Source organism: Rhinoderma darwinii, chromosome 2 (genome assembly GCF_050947455.1).
Source record: "Rhinoderma darwinii isolate aRhiDar2 chromosome 2, aRhiDar2.hap1, whole genome shotgun sequence".
Classification (NCBI taxonomy): domain Eukaryota; kingdom Metazoa; phylum Chordata; class Amphibia; order Anura; family Rhinodermatidae; genus Rhinoderma; species Rhinoderma darwinii.
In genome coordinates, this window is record NC_134688.1 from 413,260,553 (window position 1) to 413,280,316 (window position 19,764).

General features: G+C 40.4%; 1 protein-coding gene across 1 annotated transcript in view; it reads left to right on the forward strand.

The window, feature by feature from the left end:
- Positions 1-19,764, forward strand: part of NLK (nemo like kinase) — a 158,651-nt gene that overhangs the window by 67,389 nt on the left and 71,498 nt on the right. The window contains exons 2-3 of the mRNA XM_075854202.1: positions 7,507-7,636; positions 14,813-14,868. Coding sequence (XP_075710317.1) covers positions 7,507-7,636; positions 14,813-14,868 — 186 coding nt within the window. The remainder of the gene's footprint in view (positions 1-7,506; positions 7,637-14,812; positions 14,869-19,764) is intronic.

The window sequence follows — 19,764 nt, forward strand, 5'->3', positions numbered from 1 at the left end:
GTAATTCTAGCATTATATTCATAAACTGGAAAGATCAACTATTGGTCTCATATTGGAATTGTTGGAGGCACACGAAAGAGTAACCTGAATATTTATTTTACGCATAATAACATTTTGGGCATTTGTCATATCCATCGGATTGAGTGTGGTCTCAACTCTGGAACCCTCACCTATCGGAAAAATGGGGGGTCCACCATCGTCATTAGCCAATACAAAGTAGTCGTTAATGGCTACATTCCCCCATTGAAAACAATGGAGAAATTGCCACCCTTGCAAGCATCTGTCTATTGAAGTCTGAGAGTTAGACTCATTCAGACCAGCGTGTTCCTCGTCTTTGTGCTGTGCGTTGAAATAACTGACAGCACGCAGGCCCATTAATTTCAATGGAGTTATTCAGACATGCGCAAGTTTCCACGCAGCGAATGCCCGATGTGTGAAACTCACTGCATGTCCTATATTGGTGCGTTTTTGCGCACCTAGTTGCCCATTGAAGTCTATGGGTGCGTGAAAACCACGAACTACATCACGCATCCGTTACAAAGAAATACAGAGACCTAAAATAAAAATTACTTGTACGGACGTGAAAACCGCATGCCCACACGCAAAGCACACTGATGCCAATACGCAAGGCGCACACACATGAAATGTAAGTGCTGCGCTTTTGACTTTTTGGTGCAAATCGGACACATTCGTCTGAATGTAGCCTTACAGAAAGGGCCTAATCATCAGATATTGTTGCATTTACGGTTTTCATTTTTGCCTGTGTGATCAGTTGTGTAAATGGCATTCAACATTTGCACATTTTTTAGGGGTGGTTTCCAAGGGCGTTGATGCACACGACTGAGATGCCAAAATTCCCCTCCTTCCAGCCTCCAACACTTACTTTCCCAACTTTCTACATGTACTTCTGATTATCGTGAGCTGTGCTCGTTTAACAAGAAAAAGGACAATACTGTTCTGAAGAAGCACAGCTTGGGGCAGCAGAGAGAGCCTACTAAGAGCCCAGGCTGTATCGTGGCTAGAGCTGCAATCTTGGTCTTGTTTTAAAGCCAAGAATTTTTGCTTGTGCTAGAGTCGGTTGAAGTGTGATCTGGATTGAAGCTCTCTGTGTTCTGAGTTCTGTGTGAAGAGCAGTGGGGGACGTGCTGTCAGCAGTGCAAGGAGAGGAGGAGGTGGTGATCCTTCTGTCTCTGTATGGCTTCAGGTACTTTTCTTCATCTTAAACCAAAATTCAGTGCAATTAACTGACGTCATTTTGCACGTTTTGGTTTCTTCAATATTTTTTTCCCCCAGTTTAAACAGTATCTGCATTTTCAGGATGCAGATACGGTTGAATACATTGGTAGAGCAGGGGGCTGAAAGGTCCCTGCTCTACCATTCACTATGCATTGTCCGCCGCGATGCAGTGAAACCATCGCGCCTGTCTGCGCCGAGCCGTACAGAATGGAGGAGCAGAGTGATCTCCTCCACTTGTCATTGGAACGAGGTTAGGTGAGTATGTATATGATCATTTTTATTAGCCACTATTGGGGCTGTGTGGGGCATAATACTGTGATGGGTTGCATAAAACTGAGGGGCAGCTATGGAGGACTTTATACGTGTGGGGGCAGCTATAGGGGTATTATACTATGTAGAGGGCAGCTGTGGTGGGGCATTATACTGTGTGTGGGCAGCTATGGGGCATTATGATGTGTGGGGGCAGTATATTGGGTGGGGGGCAATATACTGTGTGGGGGCAATGTCGGTGTATATTATATACAGTAGTATAAAGCAGGCTCAGGGGATAAATATTAATTCAATGGCGTAGCATGCAAATAGGGGGTGTGGTGTGCGAAAAGGGTGTAGCCTAAATAGTTCCGTAATCGAGGTTACATGTTTAATTTAGGTCCTATTCGCCCAGCCCTATTATCAGTCCACCTTATTAAACAGAGACCATACTTGCTCTCTTATTGTCGCATGTAATATATATGTCACTCCTTGGGGGGGGGGGGGGAGTAAAGAATAAAAATAAAAAAAATACACCTAATGGGTATTGCCACCTCAGTAACGACCCATACTATAAAATGACTTTTTAATATTTATAGCCTTCATCCATGGTGTTCTAGGATGGTTATGGATTAATATCTAATATCCTTGGAGATCTAGAGTTGTTTAGTGGTTAACACATTAATATAATACTATATTGTTTTCTACCAAATTGCTCAGAGGGGAATTCCAGGTACTAGGAAACCACCGTAGACCTACAGTTTTTTTGCAAGCAGACAAATTCTCCCTCCAAATTCCTTTAGGAATTTTGAGGCAGATTTTGACCTGCTTGCGTTTGTTTGCTGCGGTATTCGTTGCGTTGTTTTCGTTTCATTTTCTCCCACAATCGTTGAAGCTACTGCAAGGATTGCGGCCAAAAAGTGTTGCAAAAAAATGCTCGCAAACAATCACTGGCTGCAGCAGTCACATGGGATGAAAAGTCATCCCAGGAGGCCAGGCTGCACAGACAACAGAGGAACGTGCCGCAATGACTATGGAAACTAGCGTAAGTTTAGTCTTTTTCTTTTTACTGCTGTTTTCCGCAGCGGGCATTTCACCCCAAAAAAACTGCACCACAATTTGGTGCTGTTTTTCGTCTTGCGGGCTCCAGGTTGGATATGCCGTGTACTTTTACGCAGCCTATTCACCCTGTGTGAACATGGCCTAAGAAGTTGAATTGTTCATGTAATAATAGGACAGAGTGAAGTCACATTAAGCCCTTACATAAAATTACCTACGTGGAACAACCATTACCAGTATTTTACCGCATTATGTGAATATTTTCTTATCCGCTGTAGATTTGTATTTACTGAAAAGCTCTTCTGCCAAGTGTGAAGTAGACACTTGAGTCTCTGATTCCTTTTAATTACTTCCAGTGCCTGTCAGGAGCTACAACCAATAGCCCTGCTCTGTAAGGAGACCCCATTCAGGGGAAAAATTTGATTTTGCTTTTAGGGGGTCAAGGCATTGCAAGCCTTTTTTTTTTTTTTTCTTAATCCAGCAAAGTATGAATGTTTTTGGGTAGATGGCTGTCAACCAAGCAACGAGCGTCTGACAGCTGTTTTATGTATGGGGGACTATGCTAGGTCTTTTTTTTATTTTCTAACCTGGCACCAATTGCTACACTAAAAGGGCAGAAGTGCCCTTTTGGACCTGATTGACTTTTTTACGGCTTTCCTGGTAGGGGTGGGGATAGTCACATACAGCTGTAGACTTTCTTGAGATTGTACACCGCTATCTGCGCAGAGCTGAAAAATGCAGATCAGAGACAAAGGGGCACAAATACTCTTCCGGACACTTCTTCATCTTTGTTCTAGCGAATAGTGGGAGTCTCCGCTCCTGGACCCCCACTAATCAATTCAACTTTGGCGCTGATTATCGGCCATTAATTGGCCTTATTCTTTTGTGCAAACAACGGAGTTATGACAGACAATCTGAAGAAAATTAGATTAATTTTTTTCCCTGCAGCTTTTATTGTTACAACCTGTAGATTATGAAACTATTAGACCTCCTTCACACACAGATTTTTTTTCTGGCAACTTCATCAAATATTGCTTTTAAAAACACTAGTGTTCTTAAATGTAACGTGGTTTTTTATGGCATGTTTAGTGTTATTTTCTACATGGTTTTTTTTTCTGGTGTTTTCGAAGTCCTACAGAAAAACACCATAGCCAGAGCATGCTGCATTTGGAAAAAACGCCACTGACCGCAACATTTCCTCAAGAATGCCACAAATTAAAATGCAGTTGTATGTATTGCAGTTATAATGCATTTTATATTTTGCTATAGACGTTAAAGTAACAACCTACTGCACCTTAAAATGCATGTAAGAATGGCACCAAAAACGCAGCAAAACACTGTGTGCGAATTCACCCTACGGCAAGCAGTTTTTTTCTGTTTTTTTTTTTTTAGCCAAACACAGGAGTGGACAGAAAAGAAAGGAGATGCATCAGTCTTCTGTTTATACCTTTCCTTCCTTTTGGATTCACTTCAGACTTTGGCTTAAGCTGCACCAAAACCTGTGTGTGATCCTACCCTTAGTGTTCGAAGACAAATTTCATACAGGAAGTCCAGACAGATATCTGACCCCATGATCAATACTTTATCTCACATATCTCCAGTTCTGAGAATCTCTTTACACATTTACGTAGATATGTGTGTGTGACAATAGTAGCTCTTTTTATAAGCCTCAGACTTTAGGTTTATAGTTCCTTTAAGGATGTTAAAATGGTCTTTAATATGCAGTAATTACATTTATAGGACACTAGAATAAGTACCCGGCACTGCCCGGGTATAACGTGTCGGTCGGTCTGTCTGTTTGTGTGTTCACTGGATTTGTTCCAAGGGTGTCCAGGAGGCCAATCCATGCCCTCGTATTTTCTTGGTTTATGGGGAAATCGCTAGTAGCCCTATATGCCCCGGCAGTTACACCCTGTTTATTTCAATTTTAACTTCCTAAATACCGACCCACTAAACAGAGACTGTTGATTAAAAACATTGGCAGTTTTATTACCAGTTGGCCATAGACTATGGTTGGATCACAATTGAAACCGCATCATGCATGAAAGCCCCCTCAGAGCTTGATGCTTTCTGGCCTGGGTTCGGGCAGGAGTCTCTGCGCTTCTGAGAGCCACCAGTCTGATCTGTTGCTGAGAGAGCCCGAGTTTGCTGAGGAGTTTCAGCAGCTCAGGCAGCAGTATGACGCATTTGATCAGCTTGCAGTTGGACAATAGGAGTCTCTGCAGCTAGTAATGCAGTTTTCCTCCTGACCATCAGTAATCTGGTTGCTATGGGTAACCGCTCCCCTGTACCATCCCATCTAGGATTATCTTGTAAAGTGCACTACCTGCTACTGCCTAAAAACATCTTCACTATAAAAGCGAATGTCTGTATTCGTTTTTTATAGTATTGTATTGTGATCATGGCTGATAACGGAGCACAGCAGCAAGTTTGGGACATTTCCGAAAACCTTCCCGAACACCCGATATACCTATGTGCCAAATTTGGGGTCATATAGGTTCAGGCGTTTGGATGCCTATAGAGGACAACAAACAGACATTGACTTTTATAATATAGAATAGCGGAGTTCCCCGGCTTCACACTGGTCTATTTGTTTGTTGTTTGTGTGTTTGGTTAAACTACATTTCCTACCGATATGAAGCCAACATATCCAATAAAGTCCAAGTGCAGGTTCCTTTTTGGAGGCATAACTGGTCTGAAAGGGGTTTAGTTTATGAGAATGCTGAAATCCACGGGCTTGGTACTGTTGAGAGATTTTAGCAGCTCGGGCAGCAGCCATGCGCTTTGTCACAGGAGTCTTTCGTCTGAGTGCAGGGTTCCATGACTGGTATGAAAGGGTTTCAATTTATGAGAATGCTCAAAACCAGTATAGGTACAGTTCATTTACGGCGACACCGAGTAAAGAAAAATGGCTTGGTTGTTATGGAAACCTGGTCTAAATCTGTGTGTATGTGAATGAGGCTAAGAATAAAAGACCTGCGAGCTTCTATTGGCTAATACAGGTCATCTAATGTAATATGGAGGAAGGTCCTTGATGTGGAAGCCAGTGGTGTCATATAGGATTTTGTGAATATGTTGAGAACGGTAGGTCCTGGAGAGCTGAAACCTGGTCTAAACCTTCAAAAGCGCGTGATTTACTTATGTGCCAAATTTGGTGCAGATTGGTCAAGTCATTTGGCCGAGCATAAAGAAAAGAAAACAGAAATTCATTTTTATATACGCATATAGAGCTAGAACTGGCATCACGAGCTCGAGGTGTGCTTCAATTAGAATGAACAGTTTTTATGCTTGCTATATAGCCATATTAATGGGGTGTATGTTTTATCTTTTATACATAAATGTAGCTTACTTTGCATTGGTCATAGTGTTTTACGAAAAGATTTTAGATAATGGTTTTCATGCTTTCACAAGACAGGGAGGTGAGCATTTTATTACGGATTTTATTGGCTATACCGGATGCAGGATAATGTTTTATACCCATATGTGTATATATAGCAGGCAGACACACCAAGGTAAATAAATTTAAAAAAATGCTCAGTATTTTGTATATTTTTATCCACTGTTTTGAGGCGTTTTATAAACCTATTTGTAAATATATGTAAATCTATTGTACCACGTATATCATTCTGGTGACCAAAGTTTTCTACAACTGAGCCGAGGCTTACTTTGATATTATTTCACTTTATTAGAATGTATGTTTATTACCCAACTTATCAATGTAATTGATATGTATTGTTTTATTGGATTGTATAAAGATGTCACGCTTGTCACTCTGTTAGGCTTCGTTCACATCTGTGTCGGGCTTTCATTCATGAGTTCCTTTAGACCTTTCCATCAGGGGAAACCATGAACGGAAAGCCAAACGGGAACCATTTCTTCTATTTGCATTACCATTGATTTCAATAGTAATGCTTCCTTTTGTCTCCGTTCCGAAAGGTTTTAGTTTTTAGTAGACTACACTCTTGATTCCGCCCAAAAAAAAAAACAACGAATCCTTACGGAACGTAGACTAACAGAAACCATGTACAACGGAAGCGTAACCATTGAAATCAACGGTAATGCAAATGGAGGCTATGGTTTCAGTTTGGCTTTCCGTTCATGTGTTCCCCTGACAGAAAGGTCGAACGGAACCCATGAACAGCAGCCCAACGCAGATGTGAATGAAGCCTTAAAAAATAGTAATAACACATTATTAAAAAAAATCTGGTTTTATTCTTTAGACCCTGTTCACACACAGTTTTTTTCAGGTAGAAAAATCTGCCTCTGGACTCCTCTAAGCATGAAAGGACGTACCACTCTTCTCCCCCCCCCCCCCACACGAACGGCTAAAAGCCAACCGGGAACAAAATTCCATCTGCCTCTCATTGAAATCAATAGGGGGCGATTTTCGGACGTTATTGCAGCTGATTCTGACGCAGTTTCCACGTCAAAATCCATGCCAAAAACGGAACAGGGCCTTCGTTTTAGTTACGGCAGGAGATATCAGAACTGGTGCAAAGGAAAAGTGGGGTAGTTGCCCATAGCAACCTATCAGATTCCAGTTTTTATTTTTCAGAGGCCCTTTGGAAAATGAAAGCAGCAACCTGACTGGTGGTTGCCACTACTTTTTTTCTTTGTACCGTTTTTGATAATTCTTCTCTAAGTGTCCTGTTTCTCCTTTCGGGATCCACTGCGGACATCACAAGCTGTGCCCACCTGCTCTATTAACTTAGACCGCGCTGATGTCTTTTCCATACATCAACAGTCAACATCATAGACTACCAGTGCCTTCATATCCCCACTGTAGGGAAGAGGTTGTCTGAAAGATGTGGCGAACTACTGCCTATATATATTATATATATATATAATTGTATGTCTGTACGTACAGACCCACACCTGGAAATCTATCTATCTATTTCACTGCCTTCACACTGTACAATGTAATTTTTCCTAATACACTTTTTTTTTTCTCACTTTTTTTAGGTCTGTAACAGATCCCCGGGATGGAAAGAGAGTTGCTCTCAAAAAGATGCCCAACGTCTTCCAGAATCTAGTCTCTTGCAAAAGGGTCTTCCGAGAATTGAAGATGTTGTGTTTTTTTAAGCATGACAATGTAAGTAGCCAATTGAGTCATATTTTATTTATTTTTTACTTGGTATTCTTCTGTTCACTGTGTCTTGGAAGAAAGACGGTGGCGAATATATATCAATAGGTTTTCTGACGTAAAAAAAAAGTAGCAAATTTTGGCACACGCCAAACTCGCGCTACACTTTGTGACTTTTTTTTAAACTTTTCTCGTAATTTTTTTGAAAGTGGTGAGAAAGAAGCACGGTTTAGCCAAAGGTAGTCGGGCCTCCACCCGTACAGCAGATTTATCTTAATTGACACCAGAAGCTGGTGTAAGTTATACTGCTCGCAGGCACCTCTTAATATATGTGGCACATTTTCCACCTACATAAATTAGTATTAGGGCTTATTCACACGAATGTGGGGAAACTCGGACGTGAAAAACTTCAGTACAAAAATAAACCCCATGAATAGATGTCTATTCATTGTGTTTTTGTGGAGAGTTTTCCTGTTCAATTATTACTTTGGTCTACTTTGGTCTATTCAGGTAACACGTATTGAGTGACAACCACTAATGGCAGCCGTTACTATGTCCGAAAGGGCTGTCCCCTAGATCTTAGTGATCTATAAATGTACATTGGTTTGGACAGCGAGTTCGCAGGAGGAGGCTTTACTTTCTAGCTTGTTGGGGTTTGTTAATATTCCCTCATTTGTGTAAGAATATAAATTATTTTAGTGAAATAGGTCATATCATCCCAAAAAATTGACATGTTCTTATGTCTGAGTAGTGTATACTCGTGGTATTATGTACTTCTTTTATTATTTTACTTTTTTTTACCTCAAGTGTTCTCATTTTTAATTCATTTGTTTTCAGCGTTGTTGCTTCTTGCTTCCTGTTTCCCAGAATCCCAAGTTCGCGATCCTCTTCTTTGCTTTGTGTTATTGACTAGCAACAGCTCACAGCTGTGCCTTCATTTGCATACAAATATTTGCGAATGGTTTTAACACCGTATTATCCATAGTTCTGCCTCTGTGAATGAACTAGAAATTAATAGTAGAGCGTTCCTACCATGGTCTTCATTAGAACAGTCGGGCATTGAAGCCTAGTAGACAATATATGGCTGTCTATTATGGGCATACTTGTAATCGGTAAACCCTAACAACTGCCTCTGTAGAATTAGTACACAGGCTTATGTACTAGCATATAATATGCCAGTACATTATAGTAAAAAAAAAATCCCTCTTTGGATAAAAAACAAACAGTGAAATAAATAAAAAGAACGACCGTGTGAACATAACCTTAGACATAGAGTTCAGTTAAAGGGGATTGTCCGGGATGTACAAATTTTTCATGGAAGTAAAATAAAACTTTGAGCATATTTATTGCTGGGATAATTCTCCTATCCCCCATCACCGGCCTTCCTCTTTCCCTTTGTGATGAATATTTTGTTATTCATAAACGGTACAATCAGCTGATGATGGAGAGTTTACGCAGGGCAATGAACGCTCGTTGGCCTGATCATTGGCCCTTGTAAAAGGGCCTTAACACGCAGGATCACACTAATATCGATCACCTCTAAGTTCATCGACTGAGATCTGATCGTAATTATGGTGATGGCATACAGCTTCTATGTATAGACGATGCATGGAAGCTGCATCGGGAAAACTAAGCAACTTTTTTTTTTTTTTAATACGTCAATTAAAAAAATGTGTTCCCTAAAACATTGAATTAATAAAAAATAAATAAAATAAAAATGCGTGCAAAAGTGTACATAGTCTTTAATCTCTCATGGGGGTTAGGCGCGGGAAAAATAAGACACTGTGGCCAGAGATTTCTATTACTGATTGCTCTTGTGGCAAACGCATGACTTTTTGTGGGCGTGGGCCACATATTCGCTACAATGCTGCCCCTTGGGGCAAAGTTTTGGACAACGGCTGATGAATTTAAAAACACATGACATACTGTCAGTGTATTTATACTACAAAACCAGAAGCTTATCAGGACCTACTTCTCTACCTTTAACTAAGTGAAATCCTTTGCCTATTAATATCACATTTATTTGTGTAATGGCAAATCTTAATACGGTCTACTATCTACAGTACAATACTAAAATTGATTGAATGATTACAGGAGCACTTGACCTGAAATGCAAGTTGGCTGCTAAAAATAGAGATACTAATAACACTCAGACAGGAATATAGATTTCAAAGGCTTATCAGAACATGTCCTGAACAACATTGAAGGACACCTCTGTGATTCTCTCGTGAGCCTGAAATGGCTGGTTAGAAACCGCAATAATAAGATCCATTTTTACATCTAACATTAAAGGGGAACTCCAGCAGACACATTAAATCATACCGACCCCCCCCCCCTAACCTCCTAGTCCACAATATAACAGAGTGCTTTTATTTTATCCATGGCACATAACTTTAGCTTTTTAGAAGAGAATAGTCCAGCTTCTCTCCACCATCATATTTTTAGAAATCTGTCTGCTGGCACTACATGTCCCATGATTTCTTGAACAGTCACTACATTGAGAGGTATAACAGGATCAGATCTCTCAGAAGTTGTAATTCTATACAGTAAATACAAATTGTGAGCAGAATGATTGATTGAGAGCCACATGTGCAGGTTTGCACAGGAGAGGCTTTAGACTGTGCCTTTGCAGCAGCATGCGTAGCACAGGCAGAAGACAAATTTGCTCATATGTAAGAGATTAGACCATTGTGGGGCAATGCAAGGTGGCAACATCCGAAGATGTTCCAAGTAGTCTACCATTAGACGATCACAGTTCTGACCGTAGTTTAATGTTTTATTGTTTTGCTTTATTTATAGTATGTGAGAACACTGATTTTCTCTCATTGCTGTAGGTTAATGTGTTGTGAAGGCTTTTTTATTATTATTTTTAAATCTAGTTGTAGTTGTGCTATGCTATGCTTTTAATTTACTGCTGTTTCTACTGTATCGTTGGGCCGACACATCATTATTTCAGGACCTCCATTAAAAGGACTCGCATAGTTTAATAACGTACTTGGAGTGTTTTGTAAGATGGATGTAACCATTTTATGGAATGACTGTGTATTCCTAGATCAGAAAAACGGATAGGCTTATTCCTAGTGCAGGGCCCAAGCGGGTGGTGCATGACTCAGATTCAAAGAACACCAAAGATAGAAGTCATTCACCTCCCCAACATAATTTTTTTTTTTTTCTTGAAGTGTTCTTTTAAAGTTGTGGAAACTAATCTTTATTTGCCTCACCCAGTATTACACTACTGAAATGAGATCTGTGTTTTTTACAGTATGACATTGCTTCCTAGTGCTATTATCAGTCTTAAATGACTACAGACAGTAGGAGGGGCAGATGGAAGGGAGTATCACTTTGACTGCAGAATCAGACTACACACATGGGTTTATTTGTAGTCTGTAACCATGGAGACACATAGCTCTGCGCAGGTGCTCTAGACTCAAAACGGTAGGATATTTTTAATCAAGACTATTTGTTAACTTGTCATTTTTTGTTTCAGATGCATTGAAGCAATAAAAAGAACACCTTTTTAGTGATACAGTTGCAACTGATAATTTACACAATGCACTATCCAACATTTTTAATAAATTGAGAATTTTTCTATAGCTAGTCTTCAGAATAGCAGACAAATAGATGGCCAAAGTCTTCCTTTTTAACTATTATTCTACTTAGATGATGGAAATTATCCACGGACTGGTGATTTATAAAATATAAACCACAGAATAATTTTAAGTAGTTAATTTTTGTCTCGGCTTTCTCTCTGCTGCTAGCAAAAAAATTTACTGACATAATTATGTTGCTCTAACACTTTTCCCTAAGTGACTGATGAAGGGTCAGACTCTAGAAATTGGTTAATTTCTGATTTAATAGGAGCATCACCCTTTATATAACTGGAGACACATCAATGTTTTCTTCACGCAGTTCTATCTGAACAAGCAGGGATGTGCCTCCCTTACCTCCCTGTGATGGCATCTAAATATCCGCCTCTCTTTTCACCTACAGTGGATATAAGAAGTCTACACACCCTTGTTTAAAATTCCAGTTTTTGTCATGTTACAAAATCAGTCCAAGATAAATCATTTCAGAACTTTTCCATCTTTTAATGTGACCCATAATCTCTACAATTCCATTGAAAAACTGAAATCATTTATACGGGAAAATAAAAATAACAAAAATAATTTGGTTGCATAAGTGTGAACACCCTCTTATAATTTGGGATGTGGCTGTGTTCAGAATTAGCCAATCACATTTAAACTCGTGTTAAATAGTAGTCGGTATACAGCTGCCATTATTTAAAGTGATTCTGAGTAACCCCATATAAAGTTCAGCTGTTCTATTAGGATTTTCCTGATATTTTCTTTGCTGCATGTGAGAGGAAATGCCATGGTCCGTAAAGAGCTTACAACACATCAAAGGGATCTGATTGTTGAAAGGCATCAGTCAGGAGAAGGGTACCAAAGAATTTCCAAGGCATTAGATATACCATGGAACACAGTGAAGACAGTCATCAAGAAGTGGATTACATATGACACAACAGTGACATCGGCAAGAACTGGACGTACCTCAAAACTTGTTGAAAAGAAGACAAGACGAAAATTGGTCGGGAGGCTAGCAAGAGGCCTACAGCAACATTAAAGGAGCTGCAGGACTTTCTGGCAGGTACTGGTTGTGTACTGCATGTGACCGCAATCTCCCGTTTTCTTCATATGTCTGGGCTGTAGGGTAGGATGGCAAGACGGAAGCCTTTTCTAACAAAGAAAAACATCCATGCCCGGCTACGTTTTGCAAAGACCCACATCAAGTCTGCCAAAAGCATGCAGGAAAATGTGTTCTGGTCTGATGAGACCAAGGTTGAACTTTTTGGCCATAATTCCTAAAGGTATGTTTGCCGCAAAGCCAACACTGCACGTCCCCAAAAGAACACCATACCCACAGTGAAGCATGGTGACGGCAGCATTATGCTTTGGGACTGTTTTTCTGCAGCTGGAACTGGGGCTTTAGTCAAGGTGAAGGGAATTATGAACAGTTCCAAATATCAGTCAATATTGGCCCAAAATCTGCAGGCCTCTGCTAAAAAGCTGAAGATGAATTTCACCTTTCAGCACAACAACAACCCAAAGCAAACCTCCAAATCAACAAAATAATGGCTTCACCAGAAGAAGGTCAAAGTTTTGGAATGGCCCAGCCGGAGCCCAGACCTGAATCCCAATGAAAATCTGTGGGGTGACCTGAAGAGGGATGTACACAGAAGGTGCCCTCGTAATCTGACAGATTTGGAGCGCTTTTGCAAGGAAGAGTGGGCAACAATTGCCAAGTCAAGGTGTGCCATGCTGAAAGACTTCTCCCCAAAAGACTGAATTGTATCATAAAGTCAAAGGGTAATTCAAAAAAGTATTTAAAGAGGCTCTGTCACCAAATTTTCAAACCCCTATCTCCTATTGCAGCAGATCGGCGCTGCAATGTAGATAACAGTAAAGTTTTGTTTTTTTTTAAAAACGAGCATTTTTGGCCGAGTTATGACCATTTTTATATTTATGCAAATGAGCCTTTCTTATGTCCAACTGGGCGTGTATTGTGTGTGTGTGTGTGTGTGTGTGTGTGTGTGTGTGTGTGTGTGTGTGTGTGTGTGTGTGTGTGTGTGTATATCTGGGCGTTTTTACTTGTTTTACTAGCTGGGCTTTGTGAATAGAAGTGTATGATGCTGACGAATCAGCATCATCCACTACTCTTCGTTACCACCCAGCTTCTGGCAGTGCACAGACACACAGCGTGTCCTCGCGAGATCACGCTGTGACGTCACTCACTTCCTCCCACAGGAACTTCATCGCGTCGGATGAGCGAGGACAGGCTCATTTGCATAAATATAAAAATGGTCATAACTTGATTATGGGTCACATTACAGGTGGAAAAAGTGTTGAAATGATTCACGTTGTACTGACAATAACCTGGCATTTTAACAGGGCTGTGTAGACTTTTTATAGCCACTGTAAGAACATTACATTTTTGTGGTGATCACTATAAAGTTGAAAACTTGCAACTTTTATCATCATTGCACCTACCATATGCATGTGACATTCGTAATCTATAGACCGTTTTATGCAAAAGTGAAATTTCCATTTTGGTTACATTGACTTTTTCATTATGAAGAAAACTTTCAATTAAATTTATCTATCGGAAATTTAAAGGGGCTCTCCGCTTTGGAAAATATCTGCTAGTTAGAGTCCCTTGTCAATAAGCTGATCAGCTGACGTCCGTTCTGGTTAAATTTCCCAGCAGCGCCATCACGGGGGAAATTAAGCATTACACAGTTCTCATTCAAATAAATAGGTAGATTGTGTCATACAGGACAGGTCCTCCAGAGCAGGAGACGCTCTTTGTAACCTCTCTCTACTCTGGCTAACCAATGAGGATCCTGAACAGAGGGCCCCATCTATCAACTCCGAATTCCTAATATATGACCATGGATTTCCTAAACTCGACAACCCCCTTAAATGTTGATTAAAGTGCTTTTATCCGTTTGGCGGAACTCCAAGGCACCTATATATACACTTAATAATTTAATAATACACGTCAACCTCTGCGGTTCCTTTTCTGTAAAGCGTTATTTTGTCGTAATTTGAACATCTTTGCACCTTGTACAGAATTTGAGGTGTGTATCACATAGAGTTCCCCAACACTGCCATACATTGCCCCACCACAGTGTCCCCCTACCCCAAAAACATCAGCCACATTGTGCCCGGCAAAAGATAAGCGGCGCCTCTGTAGAGCAGTTCAGCTCTGTAGAATCTGTATCAGCAGTTTCTCTATTAGCTCGCTCCTCTTATGGGTCTGCCATATGCTTTTTTTTGCAGTTTTTTATAAAAAGGCTTCATATTTTATTGTAAGACAGGCCCACCATACCAGTGGACCTGTACAACTTCTAGTTATAATTTGCGGACTATAATCAGGGTTGTATATTAAAGTGATCGATCCCCTTTAGTCATAGTCCATGTGATCCTTGTTTTTATTTGTAAGGTATTTTTCCACTTGTGCCGTGCAGATGTTATGCTCCAAGACTCTGTCTGGGCTGGTTGTCCTCTGTATAGTATCATTTTTTTATATGTATAATCAATATGCCACACATTATTATCCCTGCTCTGTGTCATAAAGATAATCTAGTGCCGTGCTAGTCCAGTGACTTTCTTTTCTTCTTTGCAGGTCCTCTCTGCACTTGATATTCTCCAGCCGCCTCACATTGATTATTTTGAAGAAATGTATCCTCTGTGTTTCTGTACAGCGGTTAGTACAACGTATCTAATGAGCCTTTCCCCAAGGTTTGTACGTGAATTTTCTTAAACTAATCTAAGCTGTAAAGGCTGCGCAGGTCCTGTGAGGACACAAATGGTCCTGGGACATGGGCATCTGGGTTTGCATTTATAAACTTAGGCGCTATATAGCATGAATTTTACATAACCGCGTTAATTTGCTGCCAATCTTTGCTATTAGACGTCTTGTAATGGCTCTGTATTTGTCTAATGCAACAGTGAGGTTTAGGTTTAATTCATGTTTCATAGGTCTCCGCTGGTAACTGAAGGTGGCAGCCATAGGTTGATCATGTATTATTACATAGCGGTCGTGCGGGTTAAAGGACCTTCTATGTAATTCATGGATGGTCTAAGACTGCGCCTTCACGCTGTTATTTTTATTTTTTTTGTTCTTTGCCTCATTTTACAAGAATGGCAGCAATAAACGCACCAAAACCACAGCCTGAAAACCCAGCCTTAGGGGTATGTTCACATGGAGTTTTTTGCAGGCAGAAAATTCTGCCTGAAAAAAGCAGCTCCGTTTCCTAATGGTGCAACCCCTTTTAAGTAAAGTTGCTGTAGGGACACACAGGTCATCATTAGTGAGGAAATGCCACGGTGAAGTTCTTGATGAATGATCTCTGGTCCTACTGTGAACAATAATCGCTCACAGTCTGTGGTTGGGCACTTTGAGAGCGATTTGCCCCCCCCCCCAAGATGTTTTCAGTAGTGCTGAGTGTTAAGAAGGGGAATGGCTGGAAATAGTACAGACCACAAGTTTACTAAGAGAAGATGGTTATAGTCTGTCAGTATATTTTTGCAATTCCACCCACTTCAAGTTGGGCGTTTTGCAATACCAACAATTCAACCTGCCTAAATGCCAGGCTGATGGTTGTTTTTTCTTCTCATGAGCAAATTCATGTGGGTAATAAAACTGTCCGTGTAGTTCATTGTGAACATCTGACCTGAACTTGTAAGTTAGTGATCCACTCAAATACCAAAAGGGTGTATTTAGCACTATAAACAGGACTGCATCTCATCAGGGACTACAGTGTTTTTTGTTGTTTTATGGGTTTCCCAGCATTGCCCTGATGGCATTTAGTCCTATTGTCCTTTTAACCCCTTCCCCCTGCTTGCATTCTGGGCCCTAATGACCAAGCCATTTTTTAAGTTTTTCCATCGTCACATCGAAGAGCTATAACTATTTTATTGTTCTGCCGATGCAGTTGTATGAGGGCTTGTTTTTTGCGGGACGACTAGTAGTTTTTATTGGTACCATTTGAGAGTAGATGCGACTTTTTGATCACTTTTGATCACATTTTTTTTAAAGTCGGGATTAACAGAAAACAGCAATTTTTCCATTGTTTTTTATTTTATTTTTTACAGCGTTCACCGTGCGGGTTAAATAATGTAACAGCTTTATAGTCGGGGTCGTTACGGACGCGGCGATACCAAATATGTGTAACTTTTTTGCTTTATTGTGGGTTTTTTTAATAATAAAGCAGTTTGTAAGGGGAAAAAGTGGGTTTTTCATTTTTTTTTTTTTTAACTTTTTTTTTTTTTATTAACTTTATTCAATTTTTTTTTTTTTTACTTGTCCTACTAGGGGACTTTCATATGCGATCATCCGATCGCATTTATAATACACTGCAATACTTTTGTATTGCAGTGTATTACTGCCTGTCCGTTTAAAACGGACAGGCATCTGCTAGGTCATGCCTCCGGCATGACCTAGCAGGCATTCATTACAGGCAGACCTGGGGGCCTTTATTAGGCCCCCAGCTGCCATCGCAGACACTGACACTCGGAGATCGTATCGCCGGGTGTCGGTGGGAGGGAGAGGGAGCTCCCTCCCTCTCTCCAAAACCACTCAGATGCGGTGCACGCTATTGTGCACCGCATCTGAGGGGTTAAACGGGTGAGATCGATACTAATATCGATCTCACCCGGTCGAGCAGGGACGCCCCCAGCCCTCAGCTGCCTCTGGCAGCTGAGAGCAGGGAGATTTCACGGCTCCCTGCTCTGTTTACTTTATTCTAATGCAGCGCCGTGGAATAGCGGCGCTGTAGAATAAAGCCCATTAATGACCACCGTGAAAAGGCTAATCGGCAGTCATTAAGGGGTTAATATATGTTTTTCACACAAAGACATAATTAGGCTCTATTTACATCTGCGTTGGAGGCTCCATTAGGGGCTTCGGTTGCAGAGCCAGTAAAAAATTCCACAAGAAATAGCGCAGCATACTGCACTATTTCTTCCGGCAAAACAGACACCCTCGTAGAAACCCAATGGAACCCATTAAAGTCAATGCGTACCATTGGGTGCCGTTAGTGTTTGTGATGCAATGGCTCTGGCACTTCCGTTTTTTCGTTCTTCTGTTCATATAACGACACCGAAAATGAGAATCTTAGCGCAGATGTAAACATAATTCTTAATTCTTTTCTAGGTCCAGTTGTCCATTAAGAAAGTCATTAGCATAAAGCTAATATAGGCTGTAACTCCATCAAAAATGATCGTTTTTCTAAATAAAAAACACTGCTGTGATCAACATTACAGCGCCAATCACATCATGTACAAGATAGGCCACTTATAATGTGGTGACAGAGCCTCTTCAAAGTCTCTGTCACCAGATTTTGCAACCCCTATCTCCTATTGCAGCAGATGTACACACACAATACACGCCCAGTTGTACTTTAGAAAGCCTCATTTGCATAAATATAAAAATGGTCATAACTTGGCCAAAAATGCTCGTTTTAAAAAAACCAAAAAAACGTTACTGTAATCTACATTGCAGCGCTGATCTGCTGCAATAGCAGATAGGGGTTGCAAAATCTGGTGACAGAGCCTCTTTAACATTTGATGCCTTGTACTTCGGGACACTTCAGGAAGGCTGCCGTTCACTAGTATGGTGGTAGAGGGGGCTAGAGAGTTCCTGGAGGCTTCTTTTGCAGTTAATCTATTACTACAGTTTTTGGGGTATTAATAATAATAATATCAAATAATTTGATCTGATGATGACTCCTAAGGGTGTGTTCACCCCCCAGCAGCCGCCAGATGTTACATTGTAATAGAGGGGATTTAAAAAAATCAGGTTTACTTGTTAAGCATGGTAAACAGGCGTTTTTTGTGTGTTTTTTTTTCTATATAGGGTGTGATATGTTTTTCTGAAATGATACATGCCCCATTCCTTGTTTGTTTTTTCCCCTCTGAAGATGCTCTTGTTTTTACAATGGGTTTTTTCACAGGGCTCTCCTCTTAATAAACTAATCAACATCTGAATGTAAGGTGCTTTTTTATTTTATTTCATCCACACCCTCTGTCCGGAAGCAATTATATTACAAGAATTTTCTTCTGCCCAGTGATTTATTAGGTTGATGTGGTTTGGTGTTGCTATGATCAGAATACCTGACAATTATACTTGCGCTGTGTGTGATATGATCTACCTTCATGCTCTTGTTTTCGGTGATTATTTTTCTCATAACTGGCAATCGTCTTTCTTTGCTAGGTATGGGAGAGCAGTGGCTTGGGGCCTCATCGGTCTCATTATAAATCATTACTTTAAGTGCCTGTGCTCTATTGAAAAGAGTAATAATTGCAGGTCTTGTAATTATTGGTTGTGCTAACACTGGCGGTTTTTGAGTTTGCATTTCATCAATGTGAAAAATCTCAATGTTTCAGGTCAGGTCTGTATAGTTGGCTCTAGTAATGCTGCTTAGTGGGGTTAGAATAGGATGAAATTCTCCTTCTTTTTTTTTTTTTTTTTTTTTTTTTAGCTTTCTCAGAGGATCTGTCACTGGTTTGGTAATGACCAATCTCCTAGCTAATCTAATATGTGCTGTCACACTAATAATGATAATGAAAATTGTGTCCCAAAAAGTTTTATTATTTTAAAAGTTATGAGCTTTTTTCCAAATATGCAAATGAGGCTATACTTGACAAGTGGGCGTCAACACCAGCGATTCTCCTGAGGTGGAGCTACCTCACAGCCTGAGATGATGTCAGCATGAAGCTGGAGGTGATGTCTATTCACTCTCAAGACACTTCAGTAAAGTTAATGTGGGTGTATGTGACAGCACAGCATGATCTCGCGAGATCACGCTGTGCAGTGAATACAAATGGATATGAATGGGGAGAAGTGTATGACACTGATTGGTGAGCGTCATACACTCCTCTTTACAACGCCCAGTTTGTCCAAAGATCTAAAACGCCCAGTTGTCTAATAAGAAAGCAATTAGCATAAATATAAAATTGCTCAAAAATGATAGTTTTTCAAAATAAAAACCACTGCTCTTATCTACATTACAGCGCCGATCAGATTATGTAGGAGATGGGGCACTTATGGGTGACAGAGCCTCTTTAAAGGGTAACTAAAGGTTTAAAAAACTTCTGACGTGACATCGAGCACTGAGACCCCCACCAATCGCTAAAACAAAGTGGCAGAAGCGATCGTGTGAGCCCTGAGCCGCTTCATTTCAGTTCGGCTTTTTCCAGAAAGCCGATGTAGCGTTATACGGGCCCATAGACTTTGTATTGAGCACGTACACCGCTACATCGATTTCCGGAAAAAGACGAATAGAAACGAAGCGGCTCAGCGCTTACACAAGCGCTTCTGCTGCTTTGTTTTAGCGATTTGGTGGTAGTCTCAGTGCTCGGACCCCCACCAATCAAAATCACTATGACATGTCAGAAGTTTTTTGAACGTTTAGTTACCCTTTAAACTAAATCCAAGAAGTTTTCTCCAGTCTAAAAACGATTGGGAATCTACAGTGTAGCGTTCATCAGTGAATTAATGGAACACGAAACTAACAACATTAAATATCCATTCGCTTTCTAAGTGCATCATAGAATCTCTTATCCTAATTCTCT